Raw genomic sequence first — 27,443 nt, forward strand, 5'->3', positions numbered from 1 at the left:
TGTTTCAGATCAAGATGCTCCTTCGTCGGTATACTCTGCGCTGTTGAGGTTCCTGCTAGCGACTTATCCAAGCTTCTTTTCGCCAGCTACTCCCTCCATTCCTGCTTCGACTTTCTTTATGGAAGCCCCTCAGTCGGTTCTTCGAAATTACCAACATTGGTTCCTTCCTCTTTAGCAAAGAAGGCACTGGATGAAGTAGAAGGGTGGTTTTCTGAGAAGAGGGAACAAAGCAGAGCAGCTTTTTGTTTCCCACCTTCCAAGTTGTCCAGATCGAGCTACAGGTTTTATGCAACTGGAGAAGCTCCTTCCCTGGGAGTCTCTGCCTCCTCTCAGGGAGACTTCTCCAGTTTTATTGAATCGGCTAGGAGATCAGCATTCTCCTCAGCCAAAATTATGTTTTCAGCCTCGGAACTTGCGCACCTTCTCAAGAATATTTTTAAGGTGTTCGAAGTGTTGAGCCTCCTAGACTGGGAGTTGGGCACCCTGGCATTGCCAGAGAGAGTGCTCCTTGTTACCCCAAGAAATCCTGCTGGACTTTAGGAGGCCTTCCTGTATTGACAGGGGCGCCGCGAGTAGTAGAGTTAGCTAGTCTGTACGCCATGGTGTACTTAGCAAAAGAGAGCTTTGTGTTCTTTTACTGAAGGTGTCACTCCGCCTCAGAGATCGGCCCTCCTATTCTCCCCCTTGGACAAGACGCATCTTTTTCCATAGGCTATGGTACAGTACTGGACATAGCCTCTGACCTGCAGAAAAAGAACACTCAGGGCCTGCTCTCCCAATCTACGAGACACCCCAAGGATTCTTCGACTCTTGCTCCCTGATGTTCGTCTCCGCTGCAACCTATTCCCTTTCGGAGCTTCCGTTCTAGATCCCAGACTAGAACAAGAACACATACCCGTTTCCCACAGCATTCCACCAAGAAGTCTTCCAAGTCTTACTCTAAGAATGAAACCATAGTCCTCCGTACTCAGGTAGGAGCGCAGCTCCTCCACTTTTGGGAACAGTGGGAACAAAAGGTAGCAGAATCTTGGATAGTGTCTGTCCTGAAGGAGGGCTACACTGTCCCCTTTTTGAACAAACCTCCTCTAATCCGCAAGCCTGTTGGATTGACAGCTTACTTCCCCAGGCTCAGAGAGACGGTTGCCTCTTTGCTAGGTTGGGTCCCTTGTTAGTAGAGGAGATCATTCTCTGGGATTCTACAACTATCTCCTTTGTGCCTGGTCATCAAAGCTGAGAGCCATTTTGGACATAAGTGCTCTAAAATGTCTTGTCAAAAGACAACATTCAAGATGGAAACAAAACTTAATCGGCCCTGCATCCACTTGTCAGGAGAATGGATGTATGCTTCATTGATATGTGCAGGATGCATATCACATTCCAGTGCATCCGACTTCGAGAAAGTACTCTGGTTTGTGTTTCAGGACAAGGTGTTCCACTCAGGCTCTGTGCTTCAGGTCTCTCAATGACGCCAGTAAGTGTTCACCAGGGTATTGGCTCCCCTAGCGAAATGGCTTCATTTGATGGGGATAAAGATCTCCCTATATCTAGACGAATGGCTGCTACGTTCCCGCTCGAAAGCTCAATGTACGGAGGACATTCGCACGACTCTTCTCTTGGCCCAAAAATTGGGCCTTCTCATCAGTCGGGACAAGTCTCTCCTAACGCCTTCTCATACGATTCCTTATTTAGGAATGACGCTCAACTCTCGGGATTTTCGGGTTTTTCCAGTCCCGAAGATAATAGAAAAGTGTCTCCAGACAGTGGAAGAATTTCTGGAACTACATTTTTGCTCAGCCAGTCAATGGATGAGTCTTCTAGGCTCCATCTCATCCATGGAACAATTCGTCACTCTGGGAAGACTTCACCCGAGACCTCCAATTTTTCTCAAAGCCAGCTGAAACAGGAAAAGTTTCTGGACTGCTTGTGTTCCGATAACGGTGGAAATCAAGTGAGGACCTCACAGGGAATTCCAGAAGAGACTATTAGAAGGGAAATCTCTTTCACCTCTGAACCCAGCCCAGAGTTCTTTCAGATGTGTCAAACCTAGCTGTAAGCTATTTTGGGGTTAAAAGAAGTGTCAGGGACCTGGTCTCAGGAACAGAAAAACTGTACATCAACGTAAAAGAATTACAGGCTTATATTTCTGGGCCTAAGCAGTGCTTCGCTTCAGAAGTTCACTGAAGACAGTAGCAGTGCATTCAGACAGCAGGACGGCACTGTCGTACATCAAGAAACAAGGGGGAACTCACTCTTTCCCTGTGCGAAGCGGCAAGGGCTTTCTTCTGGTTACACCAGAACGACACTCAAGTGACAAATGCTTTCATTCAGAGACCAACGTCTCCGGTGACTAATTGAGCTGTCAAAGACAGATCCTTCCCACAGAATGAACATTAGACCCATTGGTTTGTCTGGATCTGTGGAAGCTCTGGGGGAAACCCATGATAGATTTGTTTGCATCCTCCAGAAATTACCAACTTCCTCTCTTCTGCTCACTAGTTCCAGATCCTTTGGCATAAACACCGATGCAATGTTGCAGGATTGCTGAACAAAGATCTGCATGCCTTTCATTCAGTTTAGTGAGACAATATCAACAAATTACGGTCTCATCAAAACCTGTCCATGATCTTGATAGCCCCCTTCTGGCCAGCAAAAGAGTGGTTCCCGGATCTACTAGAACTTCTTGCGGACTTCCCGAGACTGCTGCCACAGAAGCAACAACTTCTCAGGCAACCTCACTTCTGTGGGTTCCACCAAAACTTGTCTTCTCTGGCCCCAACAGGATTCAAACTGTCAGGCAACTGCTCTGAAAGGACTTTCAAGAGTGCTGCAAGACGCACTGCGTGGCATAGAAGACAGACACGTGATAATGTCTACCAAGCCAAGTGGCTCATTCAGTCCTGGTGCAATGAAATAACGGTCCTCTCTCATACCTGTAGCAGAAATAGCTGCACTTTCCGTTCCTACGCCCACCAAAGGACTTTCCACCTCTACCATTAAAGGCCACAGAGCGCCGCGCTTAGCTCAGTTTTCTGCCTTAAATGAATGGGACTTATCATCTAACCAGGATTTGTCCGACCTTATTAAGTCTCTTGATACTGCAAAGCTTAAAGAAAACCTTACGTCCCGGAACCAGACGTGGTACTTAAGTGGCTGTCCAGCTCACGCTTTTGAGCTCATGCAATCTATCTCTTGGAAGGACTTAACCAGGAAAACTCTTTCTGGTCGCCTTGGCCACCACCACAAGAGATCCAGCAAACCATGCGACAGAAACATTGATTTTCTCAGAAAAAATGCAAATGGTTCTTTCCTAGAATGGATTTTCTCAGAAATGAAGTCGTCTTTTCCTAGACTTTCTGGCTAAGAACTAATGCCACGAATCCAGGGCCTGCCCTTTTACAATCAAAGAGCCTGTCCGAGATAGTAGGCCGTCTGAAGAAGAAAGAACTCTGTGTCCAGTAAGGGTCCTTAAGTTTTATCTTCACAGAACGAAATACATTCATGGTACTTCAAGGAACCTTTGGTGTTCTGTGAAGTATCCCTCTAGACCCTTGTCTGAGAATGTCCTGGCATTTTTCCTGAGGAACCTGATTTCGGAAGCACATTCCATGGTGAGCGAAGACTTGCTCTCCTCTTACAAGGTAAAACCCCATGAGATAAGAGCGGTTGCTACGTCTTTGGCGTTTAAGCGCAATTTATCCCTCACGTCAATTGTGCAAGCAACGTTTTTGGAAGTGCAAGTCAGTGTTTGTATCACATTATTTAAGGGATATTGAGACTACTTATGATCAGTGCAGTACCTTGGGTCCGTTTTAGGTGGCTGGCATGGTGTTGGGAGAGGAAACATAGAAAGCAATGTCCTTTCTTTAATCCCACGCCTGCTTAGGTGTTGAGAGTTTTTTGGAGTATTATGTACTCTGAGCAATTCTCCAGCTTTTTGGTTTTAATGGTTGGCATTGGTGTTTTTAAATTGGTTTTTGGTGGTTATGGTTACTACTTACTCTGGTTATTTTGTGTGGTAATTGCGCCCCTGGGCAGGCATTTTCTGCCGGCTGTGGTGGAAGGACTGTGGTTGGCAACTTGAATTTTGAAATTTATACTTTGCTGGTTGTTGCTCTATCTTCAATTGGTGAAGTATTTATTTTCGTAGCCTTTTGGCATAATTAAGACAGTGTTAGGCGAGTTTTGCTCATTGGTTTACGACTCTTTGACCGTTTTTTGGACTTGTATTAGAATTTTCCAGGATGTCTGACACTAGTAGTTGTAGTATTAGGTATTGTAGCAAAGGTCGCAGTACTAGACTGACTAAAGAATCTTACGACTCTCACACTGTTTGTGTTCAATGTAGGGGACAAACATGTTCAGTGGATATACTTTGTGAGGAGTGTAGCGACTGGGATTTAAAGAAGTGGAAGACTTTAGATTCACATCTTCAGAAACTGGCTAGAGATTGGAAGAGGAAAGCTATTGCTAGGGAATCTAGTAAAGCTTTAGACAGTCAGGATTCATCCGCTAAGTCGGATGCAGTTGCACCTGTAATTTCTTCCGATCCCATTCCATCTCCTCCACCTGTGCAACCCTCTTCTTTACTTGGCTCTCATGTTTCCGACCCTAACACCATCACCAGTCTGGATTCGAAAATCGACACTCCCTTCGAGTTGATTGTGCAATTGATCGCTACTAAATTAGCGTCATCGGTGAAAGTGCTAGTGGATAAAAGTGAGTCAGAGCTCCCGTGGCGCCCAGTGCAAGTGCAGTGGTAGTGGAGGAGGTGGCTGTTTGGCCCGCTGATTCTCCTAGGCCAAGGTCTCTGACATACTCCCCAGCACCTGGGATGAGTCAAACTGGCAGCTGAGGAGGCTGGTGGGGTCTGTCCCTGAGCAGTTGCCTGGTTCAGTCTGTTGATGAATCTCTGACTGCAAACAAAGGCTGTTGGAAAGGCCTTCAAGTGAGTGCTCACTGTATGCCCTCCAGCTCTGAAGATTTTAGTTCTAGGCGCGCACGGCGCTATGCGGACAAGTCACGCCCGCTGAAAAGGCATGCAGTGGAGTTTGAGATTTCTTCCCCTGTTCCTTGTAAGAAGGGCAAGGATTCAGAGCGCCCATCGTGTAGTCATTGGGATACCCCGGAACAATTCTCTTCTGCTTCATCTGACGATGGTCATAAATTGGCGCCGAAGCGCCTTGTGGCGCGGAGACGTTCTTCGTCGAATAAAGGAACTACTACATCAGGAATTGTGCACCCAGCACCTTCATCTCTACAGTCAGCGCCCAAGCAGCCAACAACTAGCGTTGAAGAGCCCAAGTGGTTGAGCGCTGACTGGCGCCCGTTCACCAATAGGTTTTGTCATTGGCGCCTGTCTCTATAGCACCCCCTGAGCGCCCATTGGCACCCGCTCCTCCACCTCTTCTTAGTAGTGTCGTCTCCGACATTGTTCCCCCTTCAGTTGACCCGATTCAGAGCAAACTGGATAATATTCTCAGTTTGCTTCAGAAGGCTGCTCCTACAGCTCAGATGACAGCGGACTTAGCGCTTTCTCCTGTCTATCGGAGGAAGAGTTGTTTCAGATCAAGATGCTCCTTCGTGGTATACTCTTGCGCTGTTGAGGTTCCTGCTAGCGACTTATCCAAGCTTCTTTTAGCCAGCTACTCCACCATTCCTGCTTCGACTTTCTTTGGAAGCCCCCTCAGTCGGTTCTTCAGAGTACCAACAGTGGTTCCTTCCTCTTTAGCAAAGAAGGCACTGGATGAAGTAGAAGGGTGGTTTTCTGAGAAGAGGGAACAAAGCAGAGCAGTTTTTTGTTTCCCACCTTCCAAGTTGTCCAGATTGAGCTACACGTTTTATGCAGCTGGAGAAGCTCCTTCCCTGGGAGTCTCTGACTCCTCTCAGGGAGACTTCTCCAGTTTTATTGAATCGGCTAGGAGATCAGCATTCTCCTCAGCCAAAATTATGTTTTCAGCCTTGGAACTTGCGCACCTTCTCAAGAATATTTTTAAGGTGTTCGAAGTGTTGAGCCTCCTAGACTGGGAGTTGGGCACCCTGGCGCACAAGCTTAGAGAGTGCTCCTTGTTACCTCAAGAAATCTCGTTGGATCTCTTAGGAGTACTTTCCTGTATTGACAGGGGCGCTCGCGATAGTAGAGTTAGCTAGTCTGTACGCCATGGGTGTACTTCAGAAAAGAGAGCTTTGGTGTTCTTTTACTTCGAAAGGTGTCACTCCGTCTCAGAGATCGGCCCTCCTATTCTCCCCCTTGGACAAGACGTATCTTTTTCCATAGGCTATACAGTACTGGACATAGCCTCTGACCTGCAGAAAAGAACACTCAGGACCTGCTCTCCCAATCTACAAAGGCACCCAAGGATTCTTTGACTTTCTTCCTAGATGTTCGTCTCCGCTGCAACTTACTCCTTTTGGGCTCCGTTCTAGATCCCAGACTAGAACAAGAACACATTTTCCCATAGCGTTCCATCAAGAAGTCCTCCTTCCAAGTCTTACTTCAAGAAATGAAACCATAGTCCTCTGTACTCAGGTAGGGCGTATGCTCCTCTGCTTTTTAGGAATGGTGGGAACAAAAGGGAGCAGAATCTTGGATAGTGTCTGTCCTGAAGGAGGGCTACACTGTCCCCTTTTTGAACAAACCTCCTCTAATCGGCAAGCCTGTTGGATTGACAGCTTACTCCCCAGGCTCAGAGAGATTTGCTGCTCTCTTGCTAGAGGTTGGGTCCCTTGTTAGTAGAGGACATTCATTCTCTGGGATTCTACAACCATCTCTTTGTAGTGCCCAAGTCATTGGGGCGCTGGAGAGCCGTTTTGGACGTAAGTGCTCTAAATGTCTTTGTCAAAAAGACAACATTCAAGATGGAAACAAACCAATCGGTCCTTGCATCCATTTGTCAGGGAGAATGGATGGCGTTCATTGATATGCAGGATGCATACTTTCACATTCCAGTGCATCCGACTTCAAGAAAGTACCTCAGGTTTGTGTTTCAGGACAAGGTGTTCCAATTTCAGGCTCTGTGCTTCAGTCTCTCAATGGTGCTGCAAGTGTTCACCAGGGTATTGGCTCCCCTAGCGAAATGGCTTCATTTGATGGGGATAAAGATCTCCCTATATCTAGACGAATGGCTGCTACGTTCCCAGCTCGAAAGCTCAATGTACGGAGGACATTCGCACGACTCTTCTCTTGGCCCAAAAATTGGGCCTTCTCATCAGTCGGGACAAGTCTCTCCTAACGCCTTCTCATAAGATTCCTTATTTAGGAATGACGATCAACTCTCGGGATTTTCGGGTTTTTCCAGTCCCGAAGATAATAGAAAAGTGTCTCCAGACGGTGGAAGAATTTCTGGAACTACATTTTTGCTCAGCCAGTCAATGGATGAGTCTTCTAGGCTCCATCTCATCCATGGAACAATTCGTCACTCTGGGAAGACTTCATCCGAGACCTCTCCAATTCTTCCTCAAAGCCAGCTGGAACAGGAAAAAGTTTCTGGACTCGTTTGTGTTCCCGATAACGGTGGAAATCAAGGAGGACCTTCGTTGTTGGAATTCCAGGAAGAGACTATTAGAAGGGAAATCTCTTCAACCTCTGAACCCCAGCCTAGAGTTCTTTTCAGATGTGCCAAACCTAGGTTGGGGAGCTATTTTGGGGTTAAAAGAAGTGTCAGGGACCTGGTCTCAGGAACAGAAAAACTGGCACATCAACGTAAAAGAATTACAGGCGATATTTCTGGGCCTACAGTGCTTCGCTTCAGAAATTCGGGGGAGGACAGTAGCAGTGCATTCAGACAGCATGACAGCACTGGTGTACATCAAGCAAGGGGAACCCACTCTTTCTCCCATGTCGAAGCGGCAAATGGGTTCTTCTCTGGTTACACCAGAAACGACACTCAAGTGACAATCGTTTTATCCAGGGAGACTCAGCGTTCTGGCCGGCGAATTGAGCCATTAAAGACAGATCCTTCCCCGCAGAATGGACATCACCCATTGGTTTGCCTGGATCTGTGGAAGCTCTGGGTGAAACCCACGATAGATTTGTTTGCATCCTCCAGGAATCATCGACTTCCCTCTTCTGCTCACCAGTACCAGATCCCTTTGGCATGGGTGACCGATGCAATGTTGCGGATTGGTTGAACAAAGATCTGTATGCCTTTCCCCCATTCAGTTTAGTGAGACAAGTCATCAACAAATTCTGGTCTCATCAAAACCTGTCCATGGTCTTGATAGCTCCTTCTGGCCAGCAAAGAACTGGTTCCATTATCTACTAGAACTTCTTCTCGGACTTCCCAAGACTGCTGCCACAGAAGCAACAACTTCTCAGATGCAACCACAGCTTCAGACTGTCACTCGGTTCCACCCAAAACTTGTCTTCTCTGGCCATTTCCAACAGATTCAAACTGTTGACTGCTCTGCCAAAAATAAGGCTTTTCAAGATTGGCTGCAGACGCAATCTCAGTGGTCGAAGTGTAGAAGACAGACACTTTGCAGATAATGTCTACCAAGCTAAATGGTCTATCTTTTGTAAATGGTCCTGGTGCAAACAAAATAACGTGTCCTCTTCTGATACCTCTGTAGCAGAAATAGCAGACTTTCTTCTGTTCTACGGCTCCACTAAAGGACTTTCCACCTCTACCATTAAAGGCTACAGAACTATGCTTAGCTCAGTTTTCTGCCTTAAATGATTGGACTTATCATCTAACCAGGATTTGTCCGACCTTATTAAGTCCTTTGATACTGCAAAGCTTAAAGAAAAACCTTTGCTGTCCTGGAACTTAGACGTGGTACTTAAGTGGCTGTCCAGTTCACGTTTTGAGCCCATGCAATCTATCTCTTGAAGGGATCTAACCAGGAAAACTCTTTTCTGGTCGCCTTGGCCACCGCAAAGAGATCCAGTGAAATCCATGCTGTAGACAGAAACATTGGATTTTCTCAGGAAAATGCAGTTTGCTCCTTTTCCCTAGAATGGATTTTCTCAGGAAAATGCAGTTTGCTCCTTTTCCCTAGACTTTCTGGCTAAGAACAAATTGCCATCGAATCCATGGCCTCGTTCTTTTACGATCAAGAGTCTGTCCGAGATAGTAGGGCTGTCTGAAGAAGAAAGAACTCTGTGTCCAGTAAGGGTCCTTAAGTTTTATCTTCACAGAACGAAGGACATTCGTGGTACTTCAAGGAATCTTTGGTGTTCTGTGAAATATCCCTCTAGACCCTTGTCTAAGAATGCCCTAGCATTTTCTGAGAACCTGATTTTTGAAGCACATTCCATGGTGGCGAAGACTTGCTCTCCTCTTACAAGGTAAAACCCATGAGATAAGAGCGGTTGCTCTACATCTTTGGCGTTTAAAGCGCGGGTTCTCCCTCACGTCAATTGTGCAAGCAACGTTTTTGGAAGTGCAAGTCAGTGTTTGCATCGCATTATTTAAGGGATATCAAGAGTACTTATGATCAGTGCAGTACCTTGAGTCCGTTTTACGCGGCTCACATGGGGTTGGGGGAGGAAACATAGAAAACAATGTCCTTTCTTTAATCTCATCGCCTTGCTTAGGGTGTTGAGTTTTTGGAGTATTATGTACTTGGAGTACCCTCCAGTCTTTTGGTTTTAATGGTTGGGTATTGGTGTTTTTAATTTGTTTTTTTGTGGTTATGGTGACTATTTATTCTGGTTATTTTGTGTGGTGCTGTGCCCTGGGCAGGGGCATCTTGTACTTCGCTAGCCCTCGGAAGTTAGTCCATCACTACAAAGCACCCACTGTAGTAGTAGGCCCTCAAGGCTCCTGCCTTGCCTCTACTGGATAAGATGAGCGCCAACCAGAGGCAGTATCCACCTGTAGCAGCTCTTTATCAGGTAAGGTTCAACAACATTGATTTAATGTTAGCCAATTTCTATTCTCAAACTCATTACAATTAATAATGTTTTGGGTAGATGTGTCAACATTCCCACCTCCATTCAATGTGGGAATCAGCTATGTAATTACTGGGTAAAAACAATATAAAATGACATTTTATAATAAAATAAAGTTTTATATATACTTACCAGTAATTACATGATCGGAACTCACCCTCCTCCCCTCACTTGGATATAAGTGGGCAGGGCATTATGTCACCTTCTCTTATAAATCGCAAACCAAACTAATTAGCTTGACCTGCAATTTCAAAATTTTAATCTGCTGGTTAAAAGAAACTAATAGTTATGTAATTATATTTGGTAGTATTTATAAAATTATTTTATTATAAAAATGTCATAATTTAAAAAATTTGCATTTTTCATAAATAACAAACAAACCTGCAGTCTTAACATAAGGCAGGTGTAGATCTAACATTTGCAGTGTACTGTAAGTAACCCATGTCCTGAGTGTGTTGATTGGCCTCCTGAGCAACGGAATGTTGATAAATGCAGTATAGAAGGAAGTTGGTGCCTACTTGGGAATGTTTTTAAGTTTCCTCCATGGCGGTGTCCACTTGGGGATTTCTTCTTGTTCTGGCTCTTCCTTACCAAAATCTTCTCACTCTGCTTCTTCCTCCCTTGAAGATTTTACTGCCTCACATTTGTCTATTGCTTACTTTAGGAGACAATGACTGGGGCGTTCAGGAGATCTTATAAAAATGTTGCTGCCCCTGCTCAGAGGGGAATTTAATATTCAGCTGCTCTTCTGTATGGTTTTTCAGGAGGTGAGGCGCAGAAGATGACTGAATGTTGGGACTCCTTAGGCCTTCCAGGCGTACCAACCCTTTCCAGCCTTTTATCTAAATATATGTCCCCCTGCACTCCAGTTTTGTCCTCCGTGACAGCTTCCAAGTGTACTGGCTCCGTGACATCATCCCATCTTACAAAATTAATGGAGAGTGTGTCTGTAGCATCTTCCGGCTGTCAAATTCGGCTCTCACCGCACCCCTACTCTAGTAGTCAGCCATCAGCTACCACATCTGCTCCTTCAGACTCCCTTATCAAACTATCGTTAACCAATCTGAGACTTACAGGCCCCAGGGCAGGACAAGAAAGTCTTAGGCCCTGAAAGATCCTATGCTCCAGTTATAAATCAGGACGTTTTAACTGCACCCGGCGTAACCAACAGGCCAGATTGTGACTCTCGAGGGCAGGATGTAGAGGATGCGGACCAACAAGAGTTCATATCGTCCTATGCTGAAGTGCTTGAATTAATTCGTGGTTGTAATGGCTTGGCTGAAGAGGCTGTAGGAACCAATTCAGATTCATCCTGTACAGTCAGATCTTCCAGGAATAAATGATCCACCATGTAATGTAGCACTAGACATGTTAATCCTAATGGTCTTTCCTTTCTTTTGAGAATTTCAATACCACACAGTTTTCTAGAAGTTTTGTTTTTACTGTGACCAAATTGTGGATTGATCTGTGTATTCATGTACTTCAGTTGAGTTGTTGGACCTTAGGAAGTTCAAACTATGCAAATGCATTTTTACTGAGTAGACTTATTTCAGGATTTAGTTGTTGAACCACTCTGCCTCTGTTTGCCTTGCTCACCTCATGAACCATGAGTCTTCTTGCTAGCCTTGGCATTGGCAAAGAGAGTAGGCAAGCTGCATGGTCTCATACTTAGTGGGAATCCCTCTTGGTCTTGTTTGTTTCAGAATTTGTGGCAGAGTTGCAGAACTTGTCAGTCACTTACGAGAGATTCAAGACCCTTCAATCCCCTTTCTTTGAAACTTTTTAGGTGATGATCATGTTAAAATGTGTCTCCTGATCAGGACTTAGTGTCGTACACTGAATGTCGACAACTGTTTGCTAGTACTGGGAGGCACAGGAAGAAAGTATTCAAGAACTCAGTTTAGTTTTGGCTTTGGAAGTTCGAGTGAGAATCTTAGGTCATCAGGGTCATTGGGCTAAGATAACACCTCTCCTTACCCTAGGCAAGGGCTCATGAAATTGAGCATTGCTATGTCTGTAGTGTTCAAAGGAACTTCTTGGTTTCACGAGTACTGAATTTTCGATGACTGCCCAACATGTGTAGCTGCCCAAGCTCCACAAGGAGAGAAAAGCATCTCATCTCCATCTGTTTCCTTTGACCCAGCAGCCAATTGTCCTTTCCTTGGGAATTGGGTCAGGTGTAAATAACTTCCAATTTATGGCATATTTTTAGTTAGTATATATATGACTACTTTTGTCACACAAACAATTGGGTGTGATTGGACAATAAAAGCATTATCATCTTGGAATTTGCAGTGGTATGCTTCCTTGTGAACTGATCATCCTGTCCCACACCAGAAACTATACTATTTTCTTAGGGTAAGGTTACAAACAAACCATACTTGGGAACAGGGCCATGTCAGCTGTAGGGCTGGATATGACAGAGCGAACAGGTGGTGACTGGAGTCATCTTTTTCTTGCTTATTTGTGAGACCTGGAAGCTGAAATTTTAGAGTGAAAGAACAACCCCAGTAATATTCTCCTATTCAAGGTTTGTAATTGCATAGAAACAATTTGCAAATTCAACATAATTTTCAGTTTTCTTTGATATACAAACCTCTGAAGTCTTTTACCATAAGCCCATCTCAAACCAACCCCACATGTCCTTGTTGCCAAAGGAAAAAGTGAATGCAATTCACCGAGTGAGTAGAAAACTAACCCTTACTCACTTACTGTTAGTAAGCAACCTTATTGCCAAGCTTCAACAACCTATCAGCTTTTTTTCGAAGGTATAACCATATAAAAAAACTGTAGGTTCATATGTCCAAGAAAAATGTGAATTATCTTAAATTTGCAGTTTCCTCCATTGATTTTATTGTCTCACTACTTAGCAAAATTATATAAAACAGTGATTGTTGAATGAAGTTTTGGGATATCCATCACTATGGATTTGGTTTTGATTGGTACTCATTGAGTGATGATCACTGTGTTCATAAAAAGATATTTGGGAAAAATGACCATAATGTCAAAGATATGTGTTTTTGTAGAATCCACAGGAGATATGATGCTTTTTGGTAGACAGCAGTTTTAATCCTGAAAGGCTTTTATTTATAACATTTACGTATGAGTATACTATATAATCTTGAATTTATAGAGATCGGATTTTTTGGCTTTGAACTGTGGATGGAAGCCATAAGATTTTTGTTTTGATTTCTTCTAGTGTTTCCCATTGATGACAGAATTAACATCCCTCTTCCCCTTGCAGGTAGCGGAGGATGTCCTCTACCATTGGAAGACTTTCCCTCTCCACCTACCATCCCATGTAGCTGTACAAAATGATCCTGCTTCCACAGCCTCTTCAGGTATGATAAATGTTATTGAATTATGATGATTCTTTTGATTACAAACAGTTTATCGAGAGTTTTAGTAGGGATCCTTTGTGTAAGTGTAAATTTTTCTCAGAAGCAAAATTGTATAGCAAGTGTAAAATTTAACATTTAATGTTAATGACGTAAATTTCCAAGTACAGAATTAGTTATTGAAAGCTTTATTATAGCTGCGTAATGGTGTTTCAGTAATATTACAATCACATAAGTTCAGGAGTATGTTGAAAGTTCATTTATCAAGTTCTCTTTTATTAGGGGTATCTCTTTTCATAAAAAACAAAGTTTGTTTGAATTTGAAATTTGAGAAAGTTCACGTTCCTCTTAAACACATGGTTTTTGAGTCACAACGTGTGAGATACCTGAGTGACACAGGCTCATGGCACTTTATGGAATATGACTACACGTATTGTACTGTACAGTACTGTACTTGTTGTGTCAACTCCATGTGTTTGAATAGCAGCTGAATAGATTTTAATCAAGGGAAAACTGCATCATTTCTGACAGTATATATAATTTGTAAAAATGAAAAAGCACGACTTAACAGTTGAAAATGTGACAACAATTCTATGGTATACAATGATCATTGTTGTCAGGAGGACAGGTCAGAAGAGACAGTGCAAGACAACAGTTCTATGGTATACAATGGTCATTGTTGTCAGGAGGACAGGTCAGAAGAGACAGTGCAAGACAACAATTCTATGGTATACAATGATCATTGTTGTCAGGAGGACAGGTCAGAAGAGACACAGCAAGACAACAGTTCTATGGTATACAATGGTCATTGTTGTCAGGAGGACAGGTCAGAAGAGACAGTGCAAGACAACAATTCTATGGTATACAATGATCATTGTTGTCAGGAGGACAGGTCAGAAGAGACAGTGCAAGACAACAATTCTATGGTATACAATGATCATTGTTGTCAGAGGACAGGTCAGAAGAGACAGTGCAAGACAACAGTTCTATGGTATACAGTGGTCATTGTTGTCAGGAGGACAGGTCAGAAGAGACAGTGCAAGACAACAATTCTATGGTATACAATGATCATTGTTGTCAGGAGGACAGGTCAGAAGAGACAGTGCAAGACAACAATTCTATGGTATACAATGATCATTGTCAGGAGGACAGGTCAGAAGAGACTGTGCTAGACAACAATTCTATGGTATACAATGATCATTGTTGTCAGGAGGACAGGTCAGAAGAGACAGTGCTAGACAACAATTCTATGGTATACAATGATCATTGTTGTCAGGAGGACAGGTCAGAAGAGACAGTGCAAGACAACAATTCTATGGTATACAATGGTCATTGTTGTCAGGAGGACAGGTCAGAAGAGACAGTGCTAGACAACAGTTCTATGGTATACAATGATCATTGTTGTCAGGAGGACAGGTCAGAAGAAGAGACAGTGCTATGACAACAATTCTATGGTATACAATGATCATTGTTGCCATTGGGTCAGGAGGACAGGTCAGAAGAGACAGTGCAAGACAACAGTTCTATGGTATACAATGGTCATTGTTGTCAGGAGGACAGGTCAGAAGAGACTGTGCAAGACAACAATTCTATGGTATACAATGATCATTGTTGTCAGGAGGACAAGTCAGAAAAGACAGTGCTAGACAACAATTCTATGGTATACAATGGTCATTGTTGTCGGGAGGACAGGTCAGAAGAGACAGTGCTAACCAAAATTAAAAAGAACAATTCTACAGACCCATAAATGGATAAGTAATAATATAAGACGGGTGTGTATGGACAGAAACATAAACATGCAGGTTGATGGATAAAGAAATTCGGTGCTAAATAATATAAAAGGTCATAGGTAAGTCAGGTTCACTGATATTAGAAATAATTATTTTGCAACATCATAGGTTCAGTTTTGTGAAGATGAAAATGCTTCTTAGCTAATGTAATGTAGATTTGGATTAAATTTTATTATCATTTGGAAACATCCAGCTAGGTAGTGAAAAGTTACTAAATAAATAAGCATTCCTTTTGTTATCTCAGTAGTAATACAGTCTGTAATAATAATAATAATAATAATAATAAGATCCTGAAAAGGAACCTGGAAAAACTAGAAGCCGAAGTAGCTCCAGGACTCATGTAGAAGAGTGTGCTGTTAGAAACAGTGAGAAAAGTGATGGACTCCTAAGGAGGCAGGATGAAACCCAGAACCCCACACTATAAAAACCACCCAGTCCAATAGGATGACTGTGATAGAAAAAAAAAGAACAAAAAATCGTAATAATAATAATAATAATAATGTAGTAAATGCTCAATTCGTCTTATTAATTGCTTTTCTTGTGCTGGAATGGTTGCAAGCTATTGTCCAATATTCATATTGGAGGTAGTTCTCTTGGGGTGTCAACTAGTTAAAACTAGTTGACACCCCACGAGAGCTACCTCCTACACATCACTAAACCACTGAATAATAATAATAATAATAATAATAATAATAATAATAATAATAATAATAATGTAATTGATACTCTTCATCTTCAGTTTCTTGATTTGTGCCTGTTGAATTTTCAGTGATAGAATCTGCTTATTTCTAGACAGAAGCTTCCATGGAAGCCTTGTGAGTTTTTGCTCCTAGTTAAAAGATATTGAACATTGTTTCACAGTACAGTAGTTGAAAGTGATTTGGAGTTTTTGAAAACTCATTCAGTCATAGAAATGACTGAGAAGGAATCATAGGAAACATAGGGAGAATGTTTCAAGCCATGATGTTTATTACTTTGGAAAAATGATGGTGTATTTGTACATTGAGAAAAATTATGCATATAAAATTGAATGAGGTTGGTAAGAGTTCGGCTACGAATCATGTTACAACATGAGTAAAAATGTGAACCAAAAAGATGAGTTGTATGTTTATTATCACTTGCTACAAGTCAAATTAAGTGCTGGAAAACTGCTGCAGGTTTATATCTACAGGGAACACTACCATCGCACGTTTAACCATTCTTAGACAAAATTATGCATGTGTGTTGTTTCCCCTCTAGGTACGACGCTTTTTGACTGGGTGTTTTGAAACTTACTTAAAAATACCCACACTGACTTTAATCCTCATATTTTATCAGTGTTCGTACCTGGTATGCGTATGATAAATGTTCAGCCACGGAAAGTTCTTTGGTGTGTTCAACATGGACTTTCTTATACTGTATCATAATTAATTCAAGACCAACCATATGGCATAGATAAATAATCTGGTAACTTGTCTGCTAATAACAAAAACCCCAAACTGTTGAAGTGAGACTTCACTATAATTATTTGTGTATTATGAAAACTTGTATTTCTTCTAGGTAATTTTGGTGGAGGTGGGAATGGTAATGGAGGAGGTGGAGCTGGTGGGGGTGGAGGAACAGGAGGCGGGGGTAGTCTTGTTGGAGGTGGCAATGGTGGCGTAGGATTATTTGGTCGAGCTCGGCCGCTGATCCTGAGGGATGTCTTCGTGACGCCGTCATTCGATGAGCTCGATGCTGTGGCAGTGGATTCTAAAGGAGACCCCAGGAGACTATCTAACCACCACTTACACTCCATCAGGGAAAAGGGGTAAGTTAACACACACACACACACACACACACACACACACACACACACACACAAAGACAGCCCCTCACACTCACACACATACTTGCACATGCTTTTGCATTAAGGACACATGATATTACTGTATTTTAGTCCTTCATATGCCAAATAAGTTATTGCAAACATCTGTGTCCATCCTCCATGTATGAACTACTGCTATAACATTCACTTACATACTGGAATAAGTATTGTTGTAAATAGAAAATGGCACATAATAAGGGAGATCAGGGTTTTGTAGGGTCTTTTTGTTGAGATCTAGTTCCAAGAGTACAGTATATCAAAATTTGACATATAAATTAATGAACAGATAACTAGTTTTATTGCAGTAGCCTAGCTATTAAAATTGATTATTCCAAGTACAGTATATGTGATAGGTAGAATATAAATCTCAGTCAGTATTATCAAGTTAGAAGTGAAAAAATTTTTGTTACAAGAAATTTTATTTTGTGCACACTGTTCAGTGTCCTGGTGGATAACTTCTCACTGCAGTTTGAAGTGGATTAATCACTTCAGACCAGATAGTAAGGCTGTCCAAGGCTGTGGTTTGTGTGATACAAGCATATAGGTGGTAGAAATTTTTTTTTGAGACCCAAAGACTTCATGGTGGAATATATCCATGAATCAAGATCAGATGTTGGCAAGTGGATACACTAACACGTGCATAAGCCTCCCGATTTGAGGGTTATTCCTATTGGATGGTAGGAAAATGTTAGATAATCTGTGTTTTTATGTAGAGGTTTGATCTAAAAAAGTTGATGAAGATGTAAACATAAAGTAAATATTTATTGCTTGATGTTCATCTAAAGTAAGTTCATATGACAAAGGATCCTATGTAATACAGTATTATATTATTAATTGTTAATTAAGAGGGCTCGAACTTGTCTAACAAGTTACCACAGTTTAGGATGCCCATATGTGAAAGAGAAAAGGAAGGACAAAATATGTAGAGTTTCTGTTGCACATTAAGTTATTGGCACCTGTGTGTGATGGCATAGGTTTTAAAATTTCTTTCCATTTTAATTATCTATTAAATGGGGATGCAGTATTGGCTTTTGAAAATTGACTGTAAAGTTGATTAATAAATTTAAAAAAGATTTTTAGTTCCTTTGTAGGTTCAGGGCCTGTCATTATTAAAATAGGAGGTACACTACTGTGTTTGTGTACTAGTATTCCACCAGTGCTCTGAAAAAGGCTTTGATTTTCATACATTGCAAAAGAAATGTCAAAATTGGAGCTTTTTTGGATTGAACTTAATGTTATGAATATGTAAAATTAGACTTAAGTCTTCATACATTTATGGTATTGTGGGTTAACGGGCTGTCCAAATTCCATCCCATTCAGAATAGATTTATAAAGAATTTTTGAGAAGTTTATCCCACTTTTGTCTTGCTTTATGCTTACAAAATTGTAAATTGGGCTTTTAGAATTTAGCAAGTGCTAGAATTTATGAAAATTTATCAGTGATATACATTCAGTCATTCAAGAGGTGTGATTTTTCTTGGTTAGCCACTTGCGTAATAGTGCTTGCAGTTTTGAGCAAATTTAGACAATTCCATATTTTACCTAGAGTTATTTCTAGTATTGGAAGTAGCATGTTGATAATTATTGAAAAATTACCGTTTATTTATTACCTTGGCTACATGCATGAGGTCCTCCATTACTGTACTTCATAATACTAAGGTATTAGAATATATTACTGAATTAGCATATTTTACAGTATTCATTGTAGATGCAGTCTGATGCTGTCTGGTATATTTTGATAATTTATATTTTGAGAAATTCTAGAGTAGAACCTGGGAGACCTTGTAGCATTAATGAATATGATACGAGCAGATGTTCCCAGGGAATTGTATTCTGTGCAATGTATTTGATACTTAGCACCGTCCATATCTTTTCCCAGTATCTCCTCCCTCGCATGTTTGTCAGAATTCATTGCTGTTCATGTGAAACAATCCCCTGGTCTTAGAGTTTTTTTATCTCTGCAATTATTTTTTGAAGTGTCATGGATTTTTCGCTTTAGTTTGTGAAGTTGATGAGCATAGTGTACTGTGTGCTCTCAAAAGACCTCAGTCGATGACCTGAACACAAACAGCGATGCAGTGTTTAGTCTTCCAGTATCATTGGAGTGATGGAAAGTTTGATATCTAATACATATATTCCTTGGTCCCTTTGTAAATATGACTGTAAGTGTATAACTGTATTAGTGTCTATCTTTTACTACCATTGACATGTTCACTTAATGTATAGTGTTTTGTTTACCAATGGTTGTCTCCCTTTTAAAGAATTTTTGGTGTGATAAACTAAGGTTAAAGATTTAATTTCAGCATTTCAGTGGAAACTAAATAACTCATGCTGTGTTAGATGTACGTTATCTGTACCCTGTTAGACAGACTAGGCTTGGGACTGTTGATGGCCATGTAGATGTTAGGAGTTGACACTTCTTTGTTGATGAAGTTAGATTAATAGCTTCAAATATCTGGTAGAAGAATTGGATATTATTGTGAACATTGTTAATACAAATGATTTCATATTTTATAAATGCCCTTTTGTATTTCCTTAGATGGTTTATACTCTGTTTCTGAATAATAAAAACATCATTTAAGTCACTCATGGTGCCTAGTTTTAAGTATCACTTTAAGTTTTACATCTTGACCATAATTAGAAATTTGAGTCCCAATTCTATCTGATATATACATTTTTTACTACTCAATGATGTAGGGTAGGCCCCTTGTGTTCAGTGTACTACAATATATACCTTGTTCCAAGCAGTACAGTACAGTGCAATTAATTTCTACCTTATTGGGTAATGCAGAGGACGAGGAGCTTTTCATTCTTAGTTGTACATATTCTATTTCACTGCCAGTTTAGAAACTGGCGTAGTTTAACACTTCCCACAATTGTTGTAGATTTTTACCTGATGAGGTACTAATGCTTGGTATGAGCAAACGTTAGTAACGTTCATGCTCATGCTGGTACTAACGCTTGGCACTAACCCTCCGGTAAGGTTGCACCGAGACAGTCAGGGGAAGCGGCGGAGGCTCACCGATTACCAACTGGAGACACTTCGCCGTACAGGGTACCGTACTGCTGCTGATGCTGCTGCTGCTGCTGTTGATGATGCTCCCTTCCTCTTACTCTTAACCATAAATTTATGTAGTAGTCTCACCCTCCTGTTGGTCTGGATGTCACCCTTTAAAACACTCTTAACACTCCCCTAGGTGAATGTATTAGACTTTTTCCCACCCTCTTCCACTCCACACCCATGGCCTATTGGTTTTGCTCAGACACTGGCAAATAAGTAAACTATTGTGTGGTTGAGGTAGTTGTGCTCTACTTTTGTTTGGTTCCCTGAAATTTTCAACTTTTTCTCCTGGTCCAGATTTTCCCCATAGTGATAACAGCTTTGTTAGATTATCAGTGCTTTTCTGTAGCAAATAAGATTTTTTTTTAAAGTCAAAAGAATAGCCAAGTATATTACAGTACCTGACAGACCTAGTTTGTTCTGTGCTTGGTTTTTCAAACCTATAATACACAAGCATGGTCATCATTAGCAGTTAGTCTGTATGTCTTTGTTGATTAAAATTGCATGTTCTTTAAACCACTTTTAGAATAGCCAGATGTGGGCAGAAGGGTTTTCATATATTCACATATTGAAAGCTCATGTTACTTCTCGTCCCTCCAAAGATTACACAGTGCACTAGTTTATTGATTCCTGATATGTATTGTCTGTCAGATATTTTCCAGCATAAGCAGTTCTTATGCTTTAGTATTTGGCAATGGTACCTGAATAACTAATCTTGAAGGAATGTGTACTTTCATAGTTTCTGTAATGTATTTTCACCCTAATTTTTGGGCTGAGAAGTTATGAATTCCCTCAGCAATTTTCTCCACATTTATTTCATATTGTTTACAGATCGTGTAACACTGTTTTTTTTTTTTTGCTACAAAGGCAGTCACACAATCAGAGCTTTTGAGTTTGTATCATGTGAATAGAATATGCTATTATGATATATCATTGGTTGCTTTTATGGTTACAAATTCCTAAATCCTCAGAGTGAAATGAATATTTTTGTAGATAGGGGAAATTCATTTTATTTTATTAATGTGACATGGTAGATATGTTTTGAAATGGGGATATCACTTATTATTTTAAGTGGTATGATAGGTTTGCATCTTTGTTAGGTTCATGAATTTGAATACCAACTGTGTGTGTGTGTGTGTGTGTGTGTGTGTGTGTGTGTATGCGTTTGCGTGTGTGTGATAAGCAGTTGTAATATCCTTATGCCCATTTTCATGTGACTGATATAAATGTGAAATTACATGTAGTATATGATTTAATAGTTTGTGTATGTCTACACATAGAAGGTGCGGTATGTATGTGTGCATTATGTTCCTGCAATTGTTGCACTAGAGTGAAATTTTGGGAATTTAATTGCAAAAGAAATATAAACCATTTTGGACAAGTGAAAAGTGTATATGTTATATGAAGATTAGTAGATATGTAAAAATAAATTTTGGGAATGCACAAGGTAATTCATTGCTAAAAGAGCTGATATGTACATATATTGCAAAAGTCCCAAATTTAGTCCACTTTGAGTTCATGCATAAGTTGCCATCATGATGAATATACGAGTACATTTGGGAGATGAATATGCATTTGGGAGAGTGCATGTTATCCCTATCAGGGATTTTTAATTTCATTACTATTAACTGCTTTTAAAAGGAGACTCATTAATGTTATTTGAGAACGAAATGGGGTTTCAGTGTTAAGAAGATGAATGTGAAGTGTAAATGATGTTGTTTATTGTTTATGTAAAGGATTGGTTCACTTTGGTTTTGAATGAAAAGAGGATTCCTTTAAAGCCATGAAACTAGGAAAATTACTGACCTTTTTATTTTATCCTGAATTGCTTTTTTATTTTATTTTGCAAACATATTTTATGGGAAGATAATAATTACGTCAGGATTGCTTCATTGCTGCATCTACCACTAGGAATTTTATATAAGTAACTTACCCAGTTATTACTTAGCTAAGAGTTTCTACTCGAACGACAGTTTAAATTTTGAAATTCGCGGTAGCAATTCTTTTGTTTTGTGTAGATGACAAGACCCCCCCCACTTTTGGGGTAAGATAGAGGAGCAACTAAGCCAATAGATCAGTTTGTTTCTGCAACTTGTATTGTCCACACACCTTGTTGACTAAGGAGCTTGGTTTTGACAATTCATGTTTCTTCCCAGCCGGTGAAGTATTCTTTGTATGGTAGCCTTTTGGCATTGTTTTTTCTTGATTTGACTTTATTACTGATTGTGACTTTTAGCTAGTTAGTATGTCAGACACTAGCTCTTCTAGTTTCCAGTATCGTAGCAAAGGCTTCAGTACCCTGTTAACAAAAATTACCTATGACTCTTATACCCTGTGCACAAATTGCAGAGGGCAAGTTTGTACCATTGATTTGACATACAACGAATGCAGGGATTGGGACAAACATAAATGGAAGACTTTGACTTCTCATGTAAGTAAATTAGAGAGAGATCGCAAGAGGAAGGCAGCTGCTAAATCCGGCGAGAAATTAGCTAGTCAGATGACTCGTAAATTTGATGGTATAGATATTCCTGCTGTATCTCCTCCTACTGTTACTGTTTCCCCTGTATCAGTACATACTCCTAGGCCACCTATTCCTGCTCCTGACTTTCACACTTCCAAGCCCGATTGCTTTGCCAACATGGAAAATGATTTTGAGCAAAGAATCAATATGATGGTAGGTATAGTGGCCCAGTTAGGGGCATCGATTCGTATCCTTGTGGATAAGTTCGATAAGAAAAGTGAAAGTGAAGTGTTAGTGGAGGAGGTGGCTGTTCGTCCCGCTGATTCTCCTGGGCATTGGTCACTGCCATACTCCCCCGAACCAGGGAGGAGGCATACAGTTAGCCCAAGGGAGGTCAGTGGGGTCTGCCCACAAGCAGTTGCCCCCTTAGACCAGCCTGTTTCATCCCAGGTTGCATCAAGAGACAGCCGTTGGAAAGGCATCTCGGATGTGCATCAGCTCTTATCTAGTTTGGGAGATTCTTCGCTGCACAGAAGATGCCGTTGGTGTTTTCCCCTGATGAGTCACGCCCCTTGAAGAGGTGTTCTTCTTCCAAGGATCTAGTTCCTTGACTTCCCAGAAAAAGGTTGAGGGAGCCTCTTCACAGTCCTCAGCCTTCTTGCAGTAAGTGGGACACCCCTGAACTCTTCTCCTGTTCTGGGCGCCAGGAACGAGTATTTAGTCACTCCTCATTGTCTAAGAAGCGTCTTCTTTCTGACTCTAAGCGTCCTGCTTCTAGTGTACAACGAAGTTCTTTGTCTAGGCACCCAGATTCGGCCGAGTGCCATGTTCTTGATGAGCGTTTTTGTGCGATGAGCGCCCAGGAGCTGCCGAGCACCATGTATTACCTGAATGCCTGCCTTTGGCTAAACATCCTGACTCAGCTAAGCTTCCTGAAGCGCCCAAGATGCCTGAAGTGCCCGGGCACCCTGTGGTGCCTGAGTTCCCAGACACATCCACTCACTCTAAAGCTCTGACACATCAACATGCATCTACTCCTCCGCCTGCTGCTAGTATTTTGTTGTTGGCTTCTAAGCTTCAAGCTTCAAGTTTGGATCCAGCTTTGGCCCCTCTTCTAAGCAAATTGGATAGCATTCTGCAACTTCTTCATGGACCATTTACTGCTAAGTAACCTGTAACCTCCATCGGATGCTCCCTTGTCTCCGGTTTCATCTGAAGAGGAGGATTTCAATCAAGGTTCTCCAACGACTCCTTACGCGTCACTTCTGAAGTTTTTACTTCAGAATTTGTCAGAGTTCTTCTCTCCTGTGACTCCTTCATCCCCGGCTTTGTCTTTCATGATGAGTAGTCAGCCTTCGGGCACTGCTGGACTCCCCAAATTGGTTCTCTCATCCTTATCCAAGAAGGCCCTTAGTGAAGTGAAGAACTGGCTTTCTGAGAAGAGGGAGCAGGGGAAGGCTTGGTTTAGTATCCCTCCTTCTTTTCTTTCTAGGTCTCACTTGTCTTATGCTACTGGAGAAGCTCCTTCCCTGGGAGTGGCTGCCTCCTGCCAGGGGGACTTTTCTGGTCTCATTGACGCAGGCTGTAGATCCGCTCTAGCATCAGCGAAGGTATTCTTTTCGGCGCAAGAGATGGACAACCTCCTGAAAAGTCTTTTTAAGACTTTTGAAGTTTTAAGTTTCATGGACTGGTGTTTAGGCACTCTTGCCAAGAAAGTTCAAGAGCCATTACTTCCGCCTGATTACTCTTTGGAACTTTTGGGTTTTCTCTCCTGTGCTGACAAAGCAGTCAGAGACAGTTCGCAGGAGATTGCTTCGCTATACGCAATGGGCGTACTCAAGAAGAGGGAACTTTTGGTTTCCTGCACGTCTAAAGGTGTGACATTGTCCCAAAAGTCAGTGCTTTTATTTTCTCCGCTGGACAAGCATCATCTTTTCCCACAGACAACCGTTAGTGAAATTTTTTCCAGCATGCATAAGAAGTCTACTCAGGATCTTCTGACACAGTTGACAAAGTGACAGAGATTTGACTGCAGTACCCACCAGGACTACTTCTCCTCTGCTGTCAAGGGCCTTTCGGGAGGGCAGGCAGAGTTCTCAATCTAAGTACAGAGGATCAGTTAGGTTCACACCCCGAACCATCAAGAAGTCATCAACTAAACCACCTTCACCCTGCAAGTGAGACCTCAGTCCTCCATGCCCCAGTGGGTGCGAGGCTCCTTCTCTTTTGGGAGAGATGGAGTTTGAGAGGGGCAGACCAGTGGATAGTCAAAGTACTCAAGGAGGGTTATTCTATCCCCTTCAAAGAGAGGCCTCCCTTGACCAACACTCCCGTCGCCTTGACGGCTTACTCCAAAGGATCGGAGAGGTATTCAGCCCTGTCAGAGAAGGTTTCCTCTCTCATCAGCAAGAAGGCCATAGAACTAGTCAGGAACTCAGAGTCAAAGGGGTTTTACAATCAACTCTTTGTAGTGCCCAAGTCTTCAGGGCGGTGGATACCGGTGCTTGACGTGAATGCCTTGAATGCCTTCATAGAGAAGACAAAATTCAGTATGGAGACAACGCAGTTGGTTCTTCTGTTAGGGGGATTGGATGGTCTCCCTAGACATGCAGGATGCATATTTTCATATCCCTATTTATGAGGATTCAAGGAAATACCTCAGGTTTGTCTTCAGGGGCCAAGTTTATCAGTTCAGGGCTCTTTGTTTCGGCCTCTTGACTGCCCCACAAGTTTTTACGAGGGTACTCACTTCCCTGGTGAGTTGGCGCCATCTAGCAGGGGTAAAGATCTTGTTTTATTTAGACGACAGGCTACTTTGCTCTCCCACGAAGGATCAATGCATGGAGGACTTGCAGTAAATGATTTGCATGACCCAAGACTTAGGACTTTTATTGATTCTCCAGAAATGCCAACAAACTCCCACTCAGAGAATTCTCTATTTGGGGATTCTGATAGACTCTCGGAGTTTTCAGGCTTCGCTGTACCCCAAGATAGTGGAGGACTGTTTAAGGAAGGTCAACCTGTTTCTCACCCTTCATGCATGCACAGCAACTCAGTGGATGAGTTTTAGGCACACTGGCCTCATTGGAGCAGTTTGTAAGACTGTGGAGACTGCATATGAGGCCACTACAGTTTTACCTGAGAGCCTGCTGGCATCGGAAGGTACATCAAGATCTTCACTTCTTTCCTATCACAGCAGAGATGAAGGAGGACCTGCATTGTGGAAGTCAGAAAAAAGATTGATGGAGGGGAAATCTCTTCTCCCAGTAAGCCCCGACCTAGACTTCTTTTCCGATGCATTGGATCTGGGTTGGGAAGTGCTCCTCGGGAACCGAGAAATCTTGGGAATTTGGCCCCCAAGGAGAAACAGCTTCACATCAACCTACGAGAACTGAAAGCATTTCACGTGGGTTTCAGTTACTTGGCAACAGAAGTCTGCAACAAGACAATCACAGTACAGTACATGCAGACAACACCACAACCTTGGCCTTCACAAAACGTCAAGGGGGAACGCATTCATTCTCCCTGTGCAAAATAGCAAGAGATCTGTTGTGCTGGGCAGACCAGAACCGAGCCCAATTAATCACAAGATTTATCCAAGGGAAATGCAGTGTCCTTGCGGATGAACTAAGCTGCCAGAATCAAGTCCTTCTGATGGAATGGACAGTAGACAGTGGGGTTTATTCCAACCTTTGGAGATTATGGGGACTACGAACCCTAGACTTATTTGCAACTTCTCGGAATCACCGTCTACCTCTGTTCTGCTCCCCTGTTCCAGACCCTCTCGCATGGGCAACAGATGCAATGGTACAAGATTGGTCAAATCTGGACCTTTACACTTTTCCAACCTTCATAATGATAAGGGATGTTCTCAAGAAGTTCCGCTCTCACAGCAATGTAAAGATGACTCTGGTGTCCCCCTTTTGGCCACAGAAGAAATGGTTCCCAGACCTTCTGGATCTCCTCATAGACTTTCCAAGGCTCCTCCCAGCTATTCCAAGTCTTCTCAGACAACTGCACTGCAGGATATTCCACCAAGGCCTGTCTATGCTGGCCCTGACAGGCTTTCGACTGTCAGTAGACTTGTCCGAGGGAAAGGATTTACGCGATCGGCAGCGGAGGCCATTGCCAAATGTAGATGTGCCTCATCTAACAAGCTATACAGGCAGTCCCCGGTTTACGACGGTTCCGGCTTATGACGTTCCGAGGTTACGACGCTTTTCAAATATATTCATCAGAAATTATTTCCCGGCTTACGACGCATGTTCGGGGTTTCGACGCGTCGTCGCGCTTCTGACGGAAGAAATATGGCCCCAAAACGGCAGAATAATCATAATTTGAAGGTTTTTGATGTAAAACTCAATAATAATGCAGTTTACATCGTCTTCAATGCACCCAGAGCATTAAAAGTAAGGTTTACTTATGATTTTTGATGATTTTCGACGATTTTCCGGCTTACGACGATTTTCGGGTTACGACGCGGCGCAAGAACGGAACCCCCATCGTAAACCGGGGGCCGCCTGTACCAGGCACAGTGGAAGTTTTTTAGGACCTGGTGCAGAAGAAACAGAGTTTCATCTTCACAGATGTCTATCCCTCAAATAGTGGATTTTCTTCTTTACTTGAGGTCTTCTCTAGGAAAGTCTTCTTCCACCATAAAAGGCTACATTACAATGCTCAGCTCTGTTTTCCATCACAGAGGCCTCGACATTTCTTCTAATCAGGATATTTTGAACCTGATTAAGTCGTTCGACACTACCAAATCTAGAAAGGAGGAGAATTTCCCTTGAAATCTAGATGTGGTCCTTAAGTGGTTGTCAAGTGAGCGCTTCAAACCTACACGCTCTTCTTCTCTGAGGGATTTAACTAAGACTACTTTTCTAGTAGCACTGGCCACTGCAGAAAGAGTAAGTGAGATGCAAGTGATCGACAGAAGGATCGGCTTTTTGAATAGAGATGCAGTCTGTTCCTTCTTATTAAGTTTTTTTGGCAAAGAATGAGAACCCTTCGCACCCTTGGCCTCCTTTTTCACCATTAAGAGCCTGTCGGATA

General features: G+C 42.1%; 1 protein-coding gene across 10 annotated transcripts in view; it reads left to right on the top strand.

Annotated features, from left to right (window-relative positions):
- LOC136855148 (uncharacterized) overlaps nt 1-27,443 on the top strand; it is a 501,815-nt gene that overhangs the window by 371,240 nt on the left and 103,132 nt on the right. For 6 of the 10 annotated variants that reach the window (XM_067132044.1, XM_067132047.1, XM_067132045.1 and 3 more), the window contains exons 4-6: nt 13,137-13,233; nt 16,560-16,809; nt 19,850-19,921. In XM_067132044.1, coding sequence (XP_066988145.1) covers nt 13,137-13,233; nt 16,560-16,809; nt 19,850-19,921 — 419 coding nt within the window. The remainder of the gene's footprint in view (nt 1-13,136; nt 13,234-16,559; nt 16,810-19,849; nt 19,922-27,443) is intronic. The other 4 variants (XM_067132049.1, XM_067132051.1, XM_067132050.1 and 1 more) reach the window with 1 other exon arrangement.

This window comes from Macrobrachium rosenbergii, chromosome 30, assembly GCF_040412425.1.
Source record: "Macrobrachium rosenbergii isolate ZJJX-2024 chromosome 30, ASM4041242v1, whole genome shotgun sequence".
NCBI classification, from domain to species: Eukaryota; Metazoa; Arthropoda; class Malacostraca; order Decapoda; family Palaemonidae; genus Macrobrachium; species Macrobrachium rosenbergii.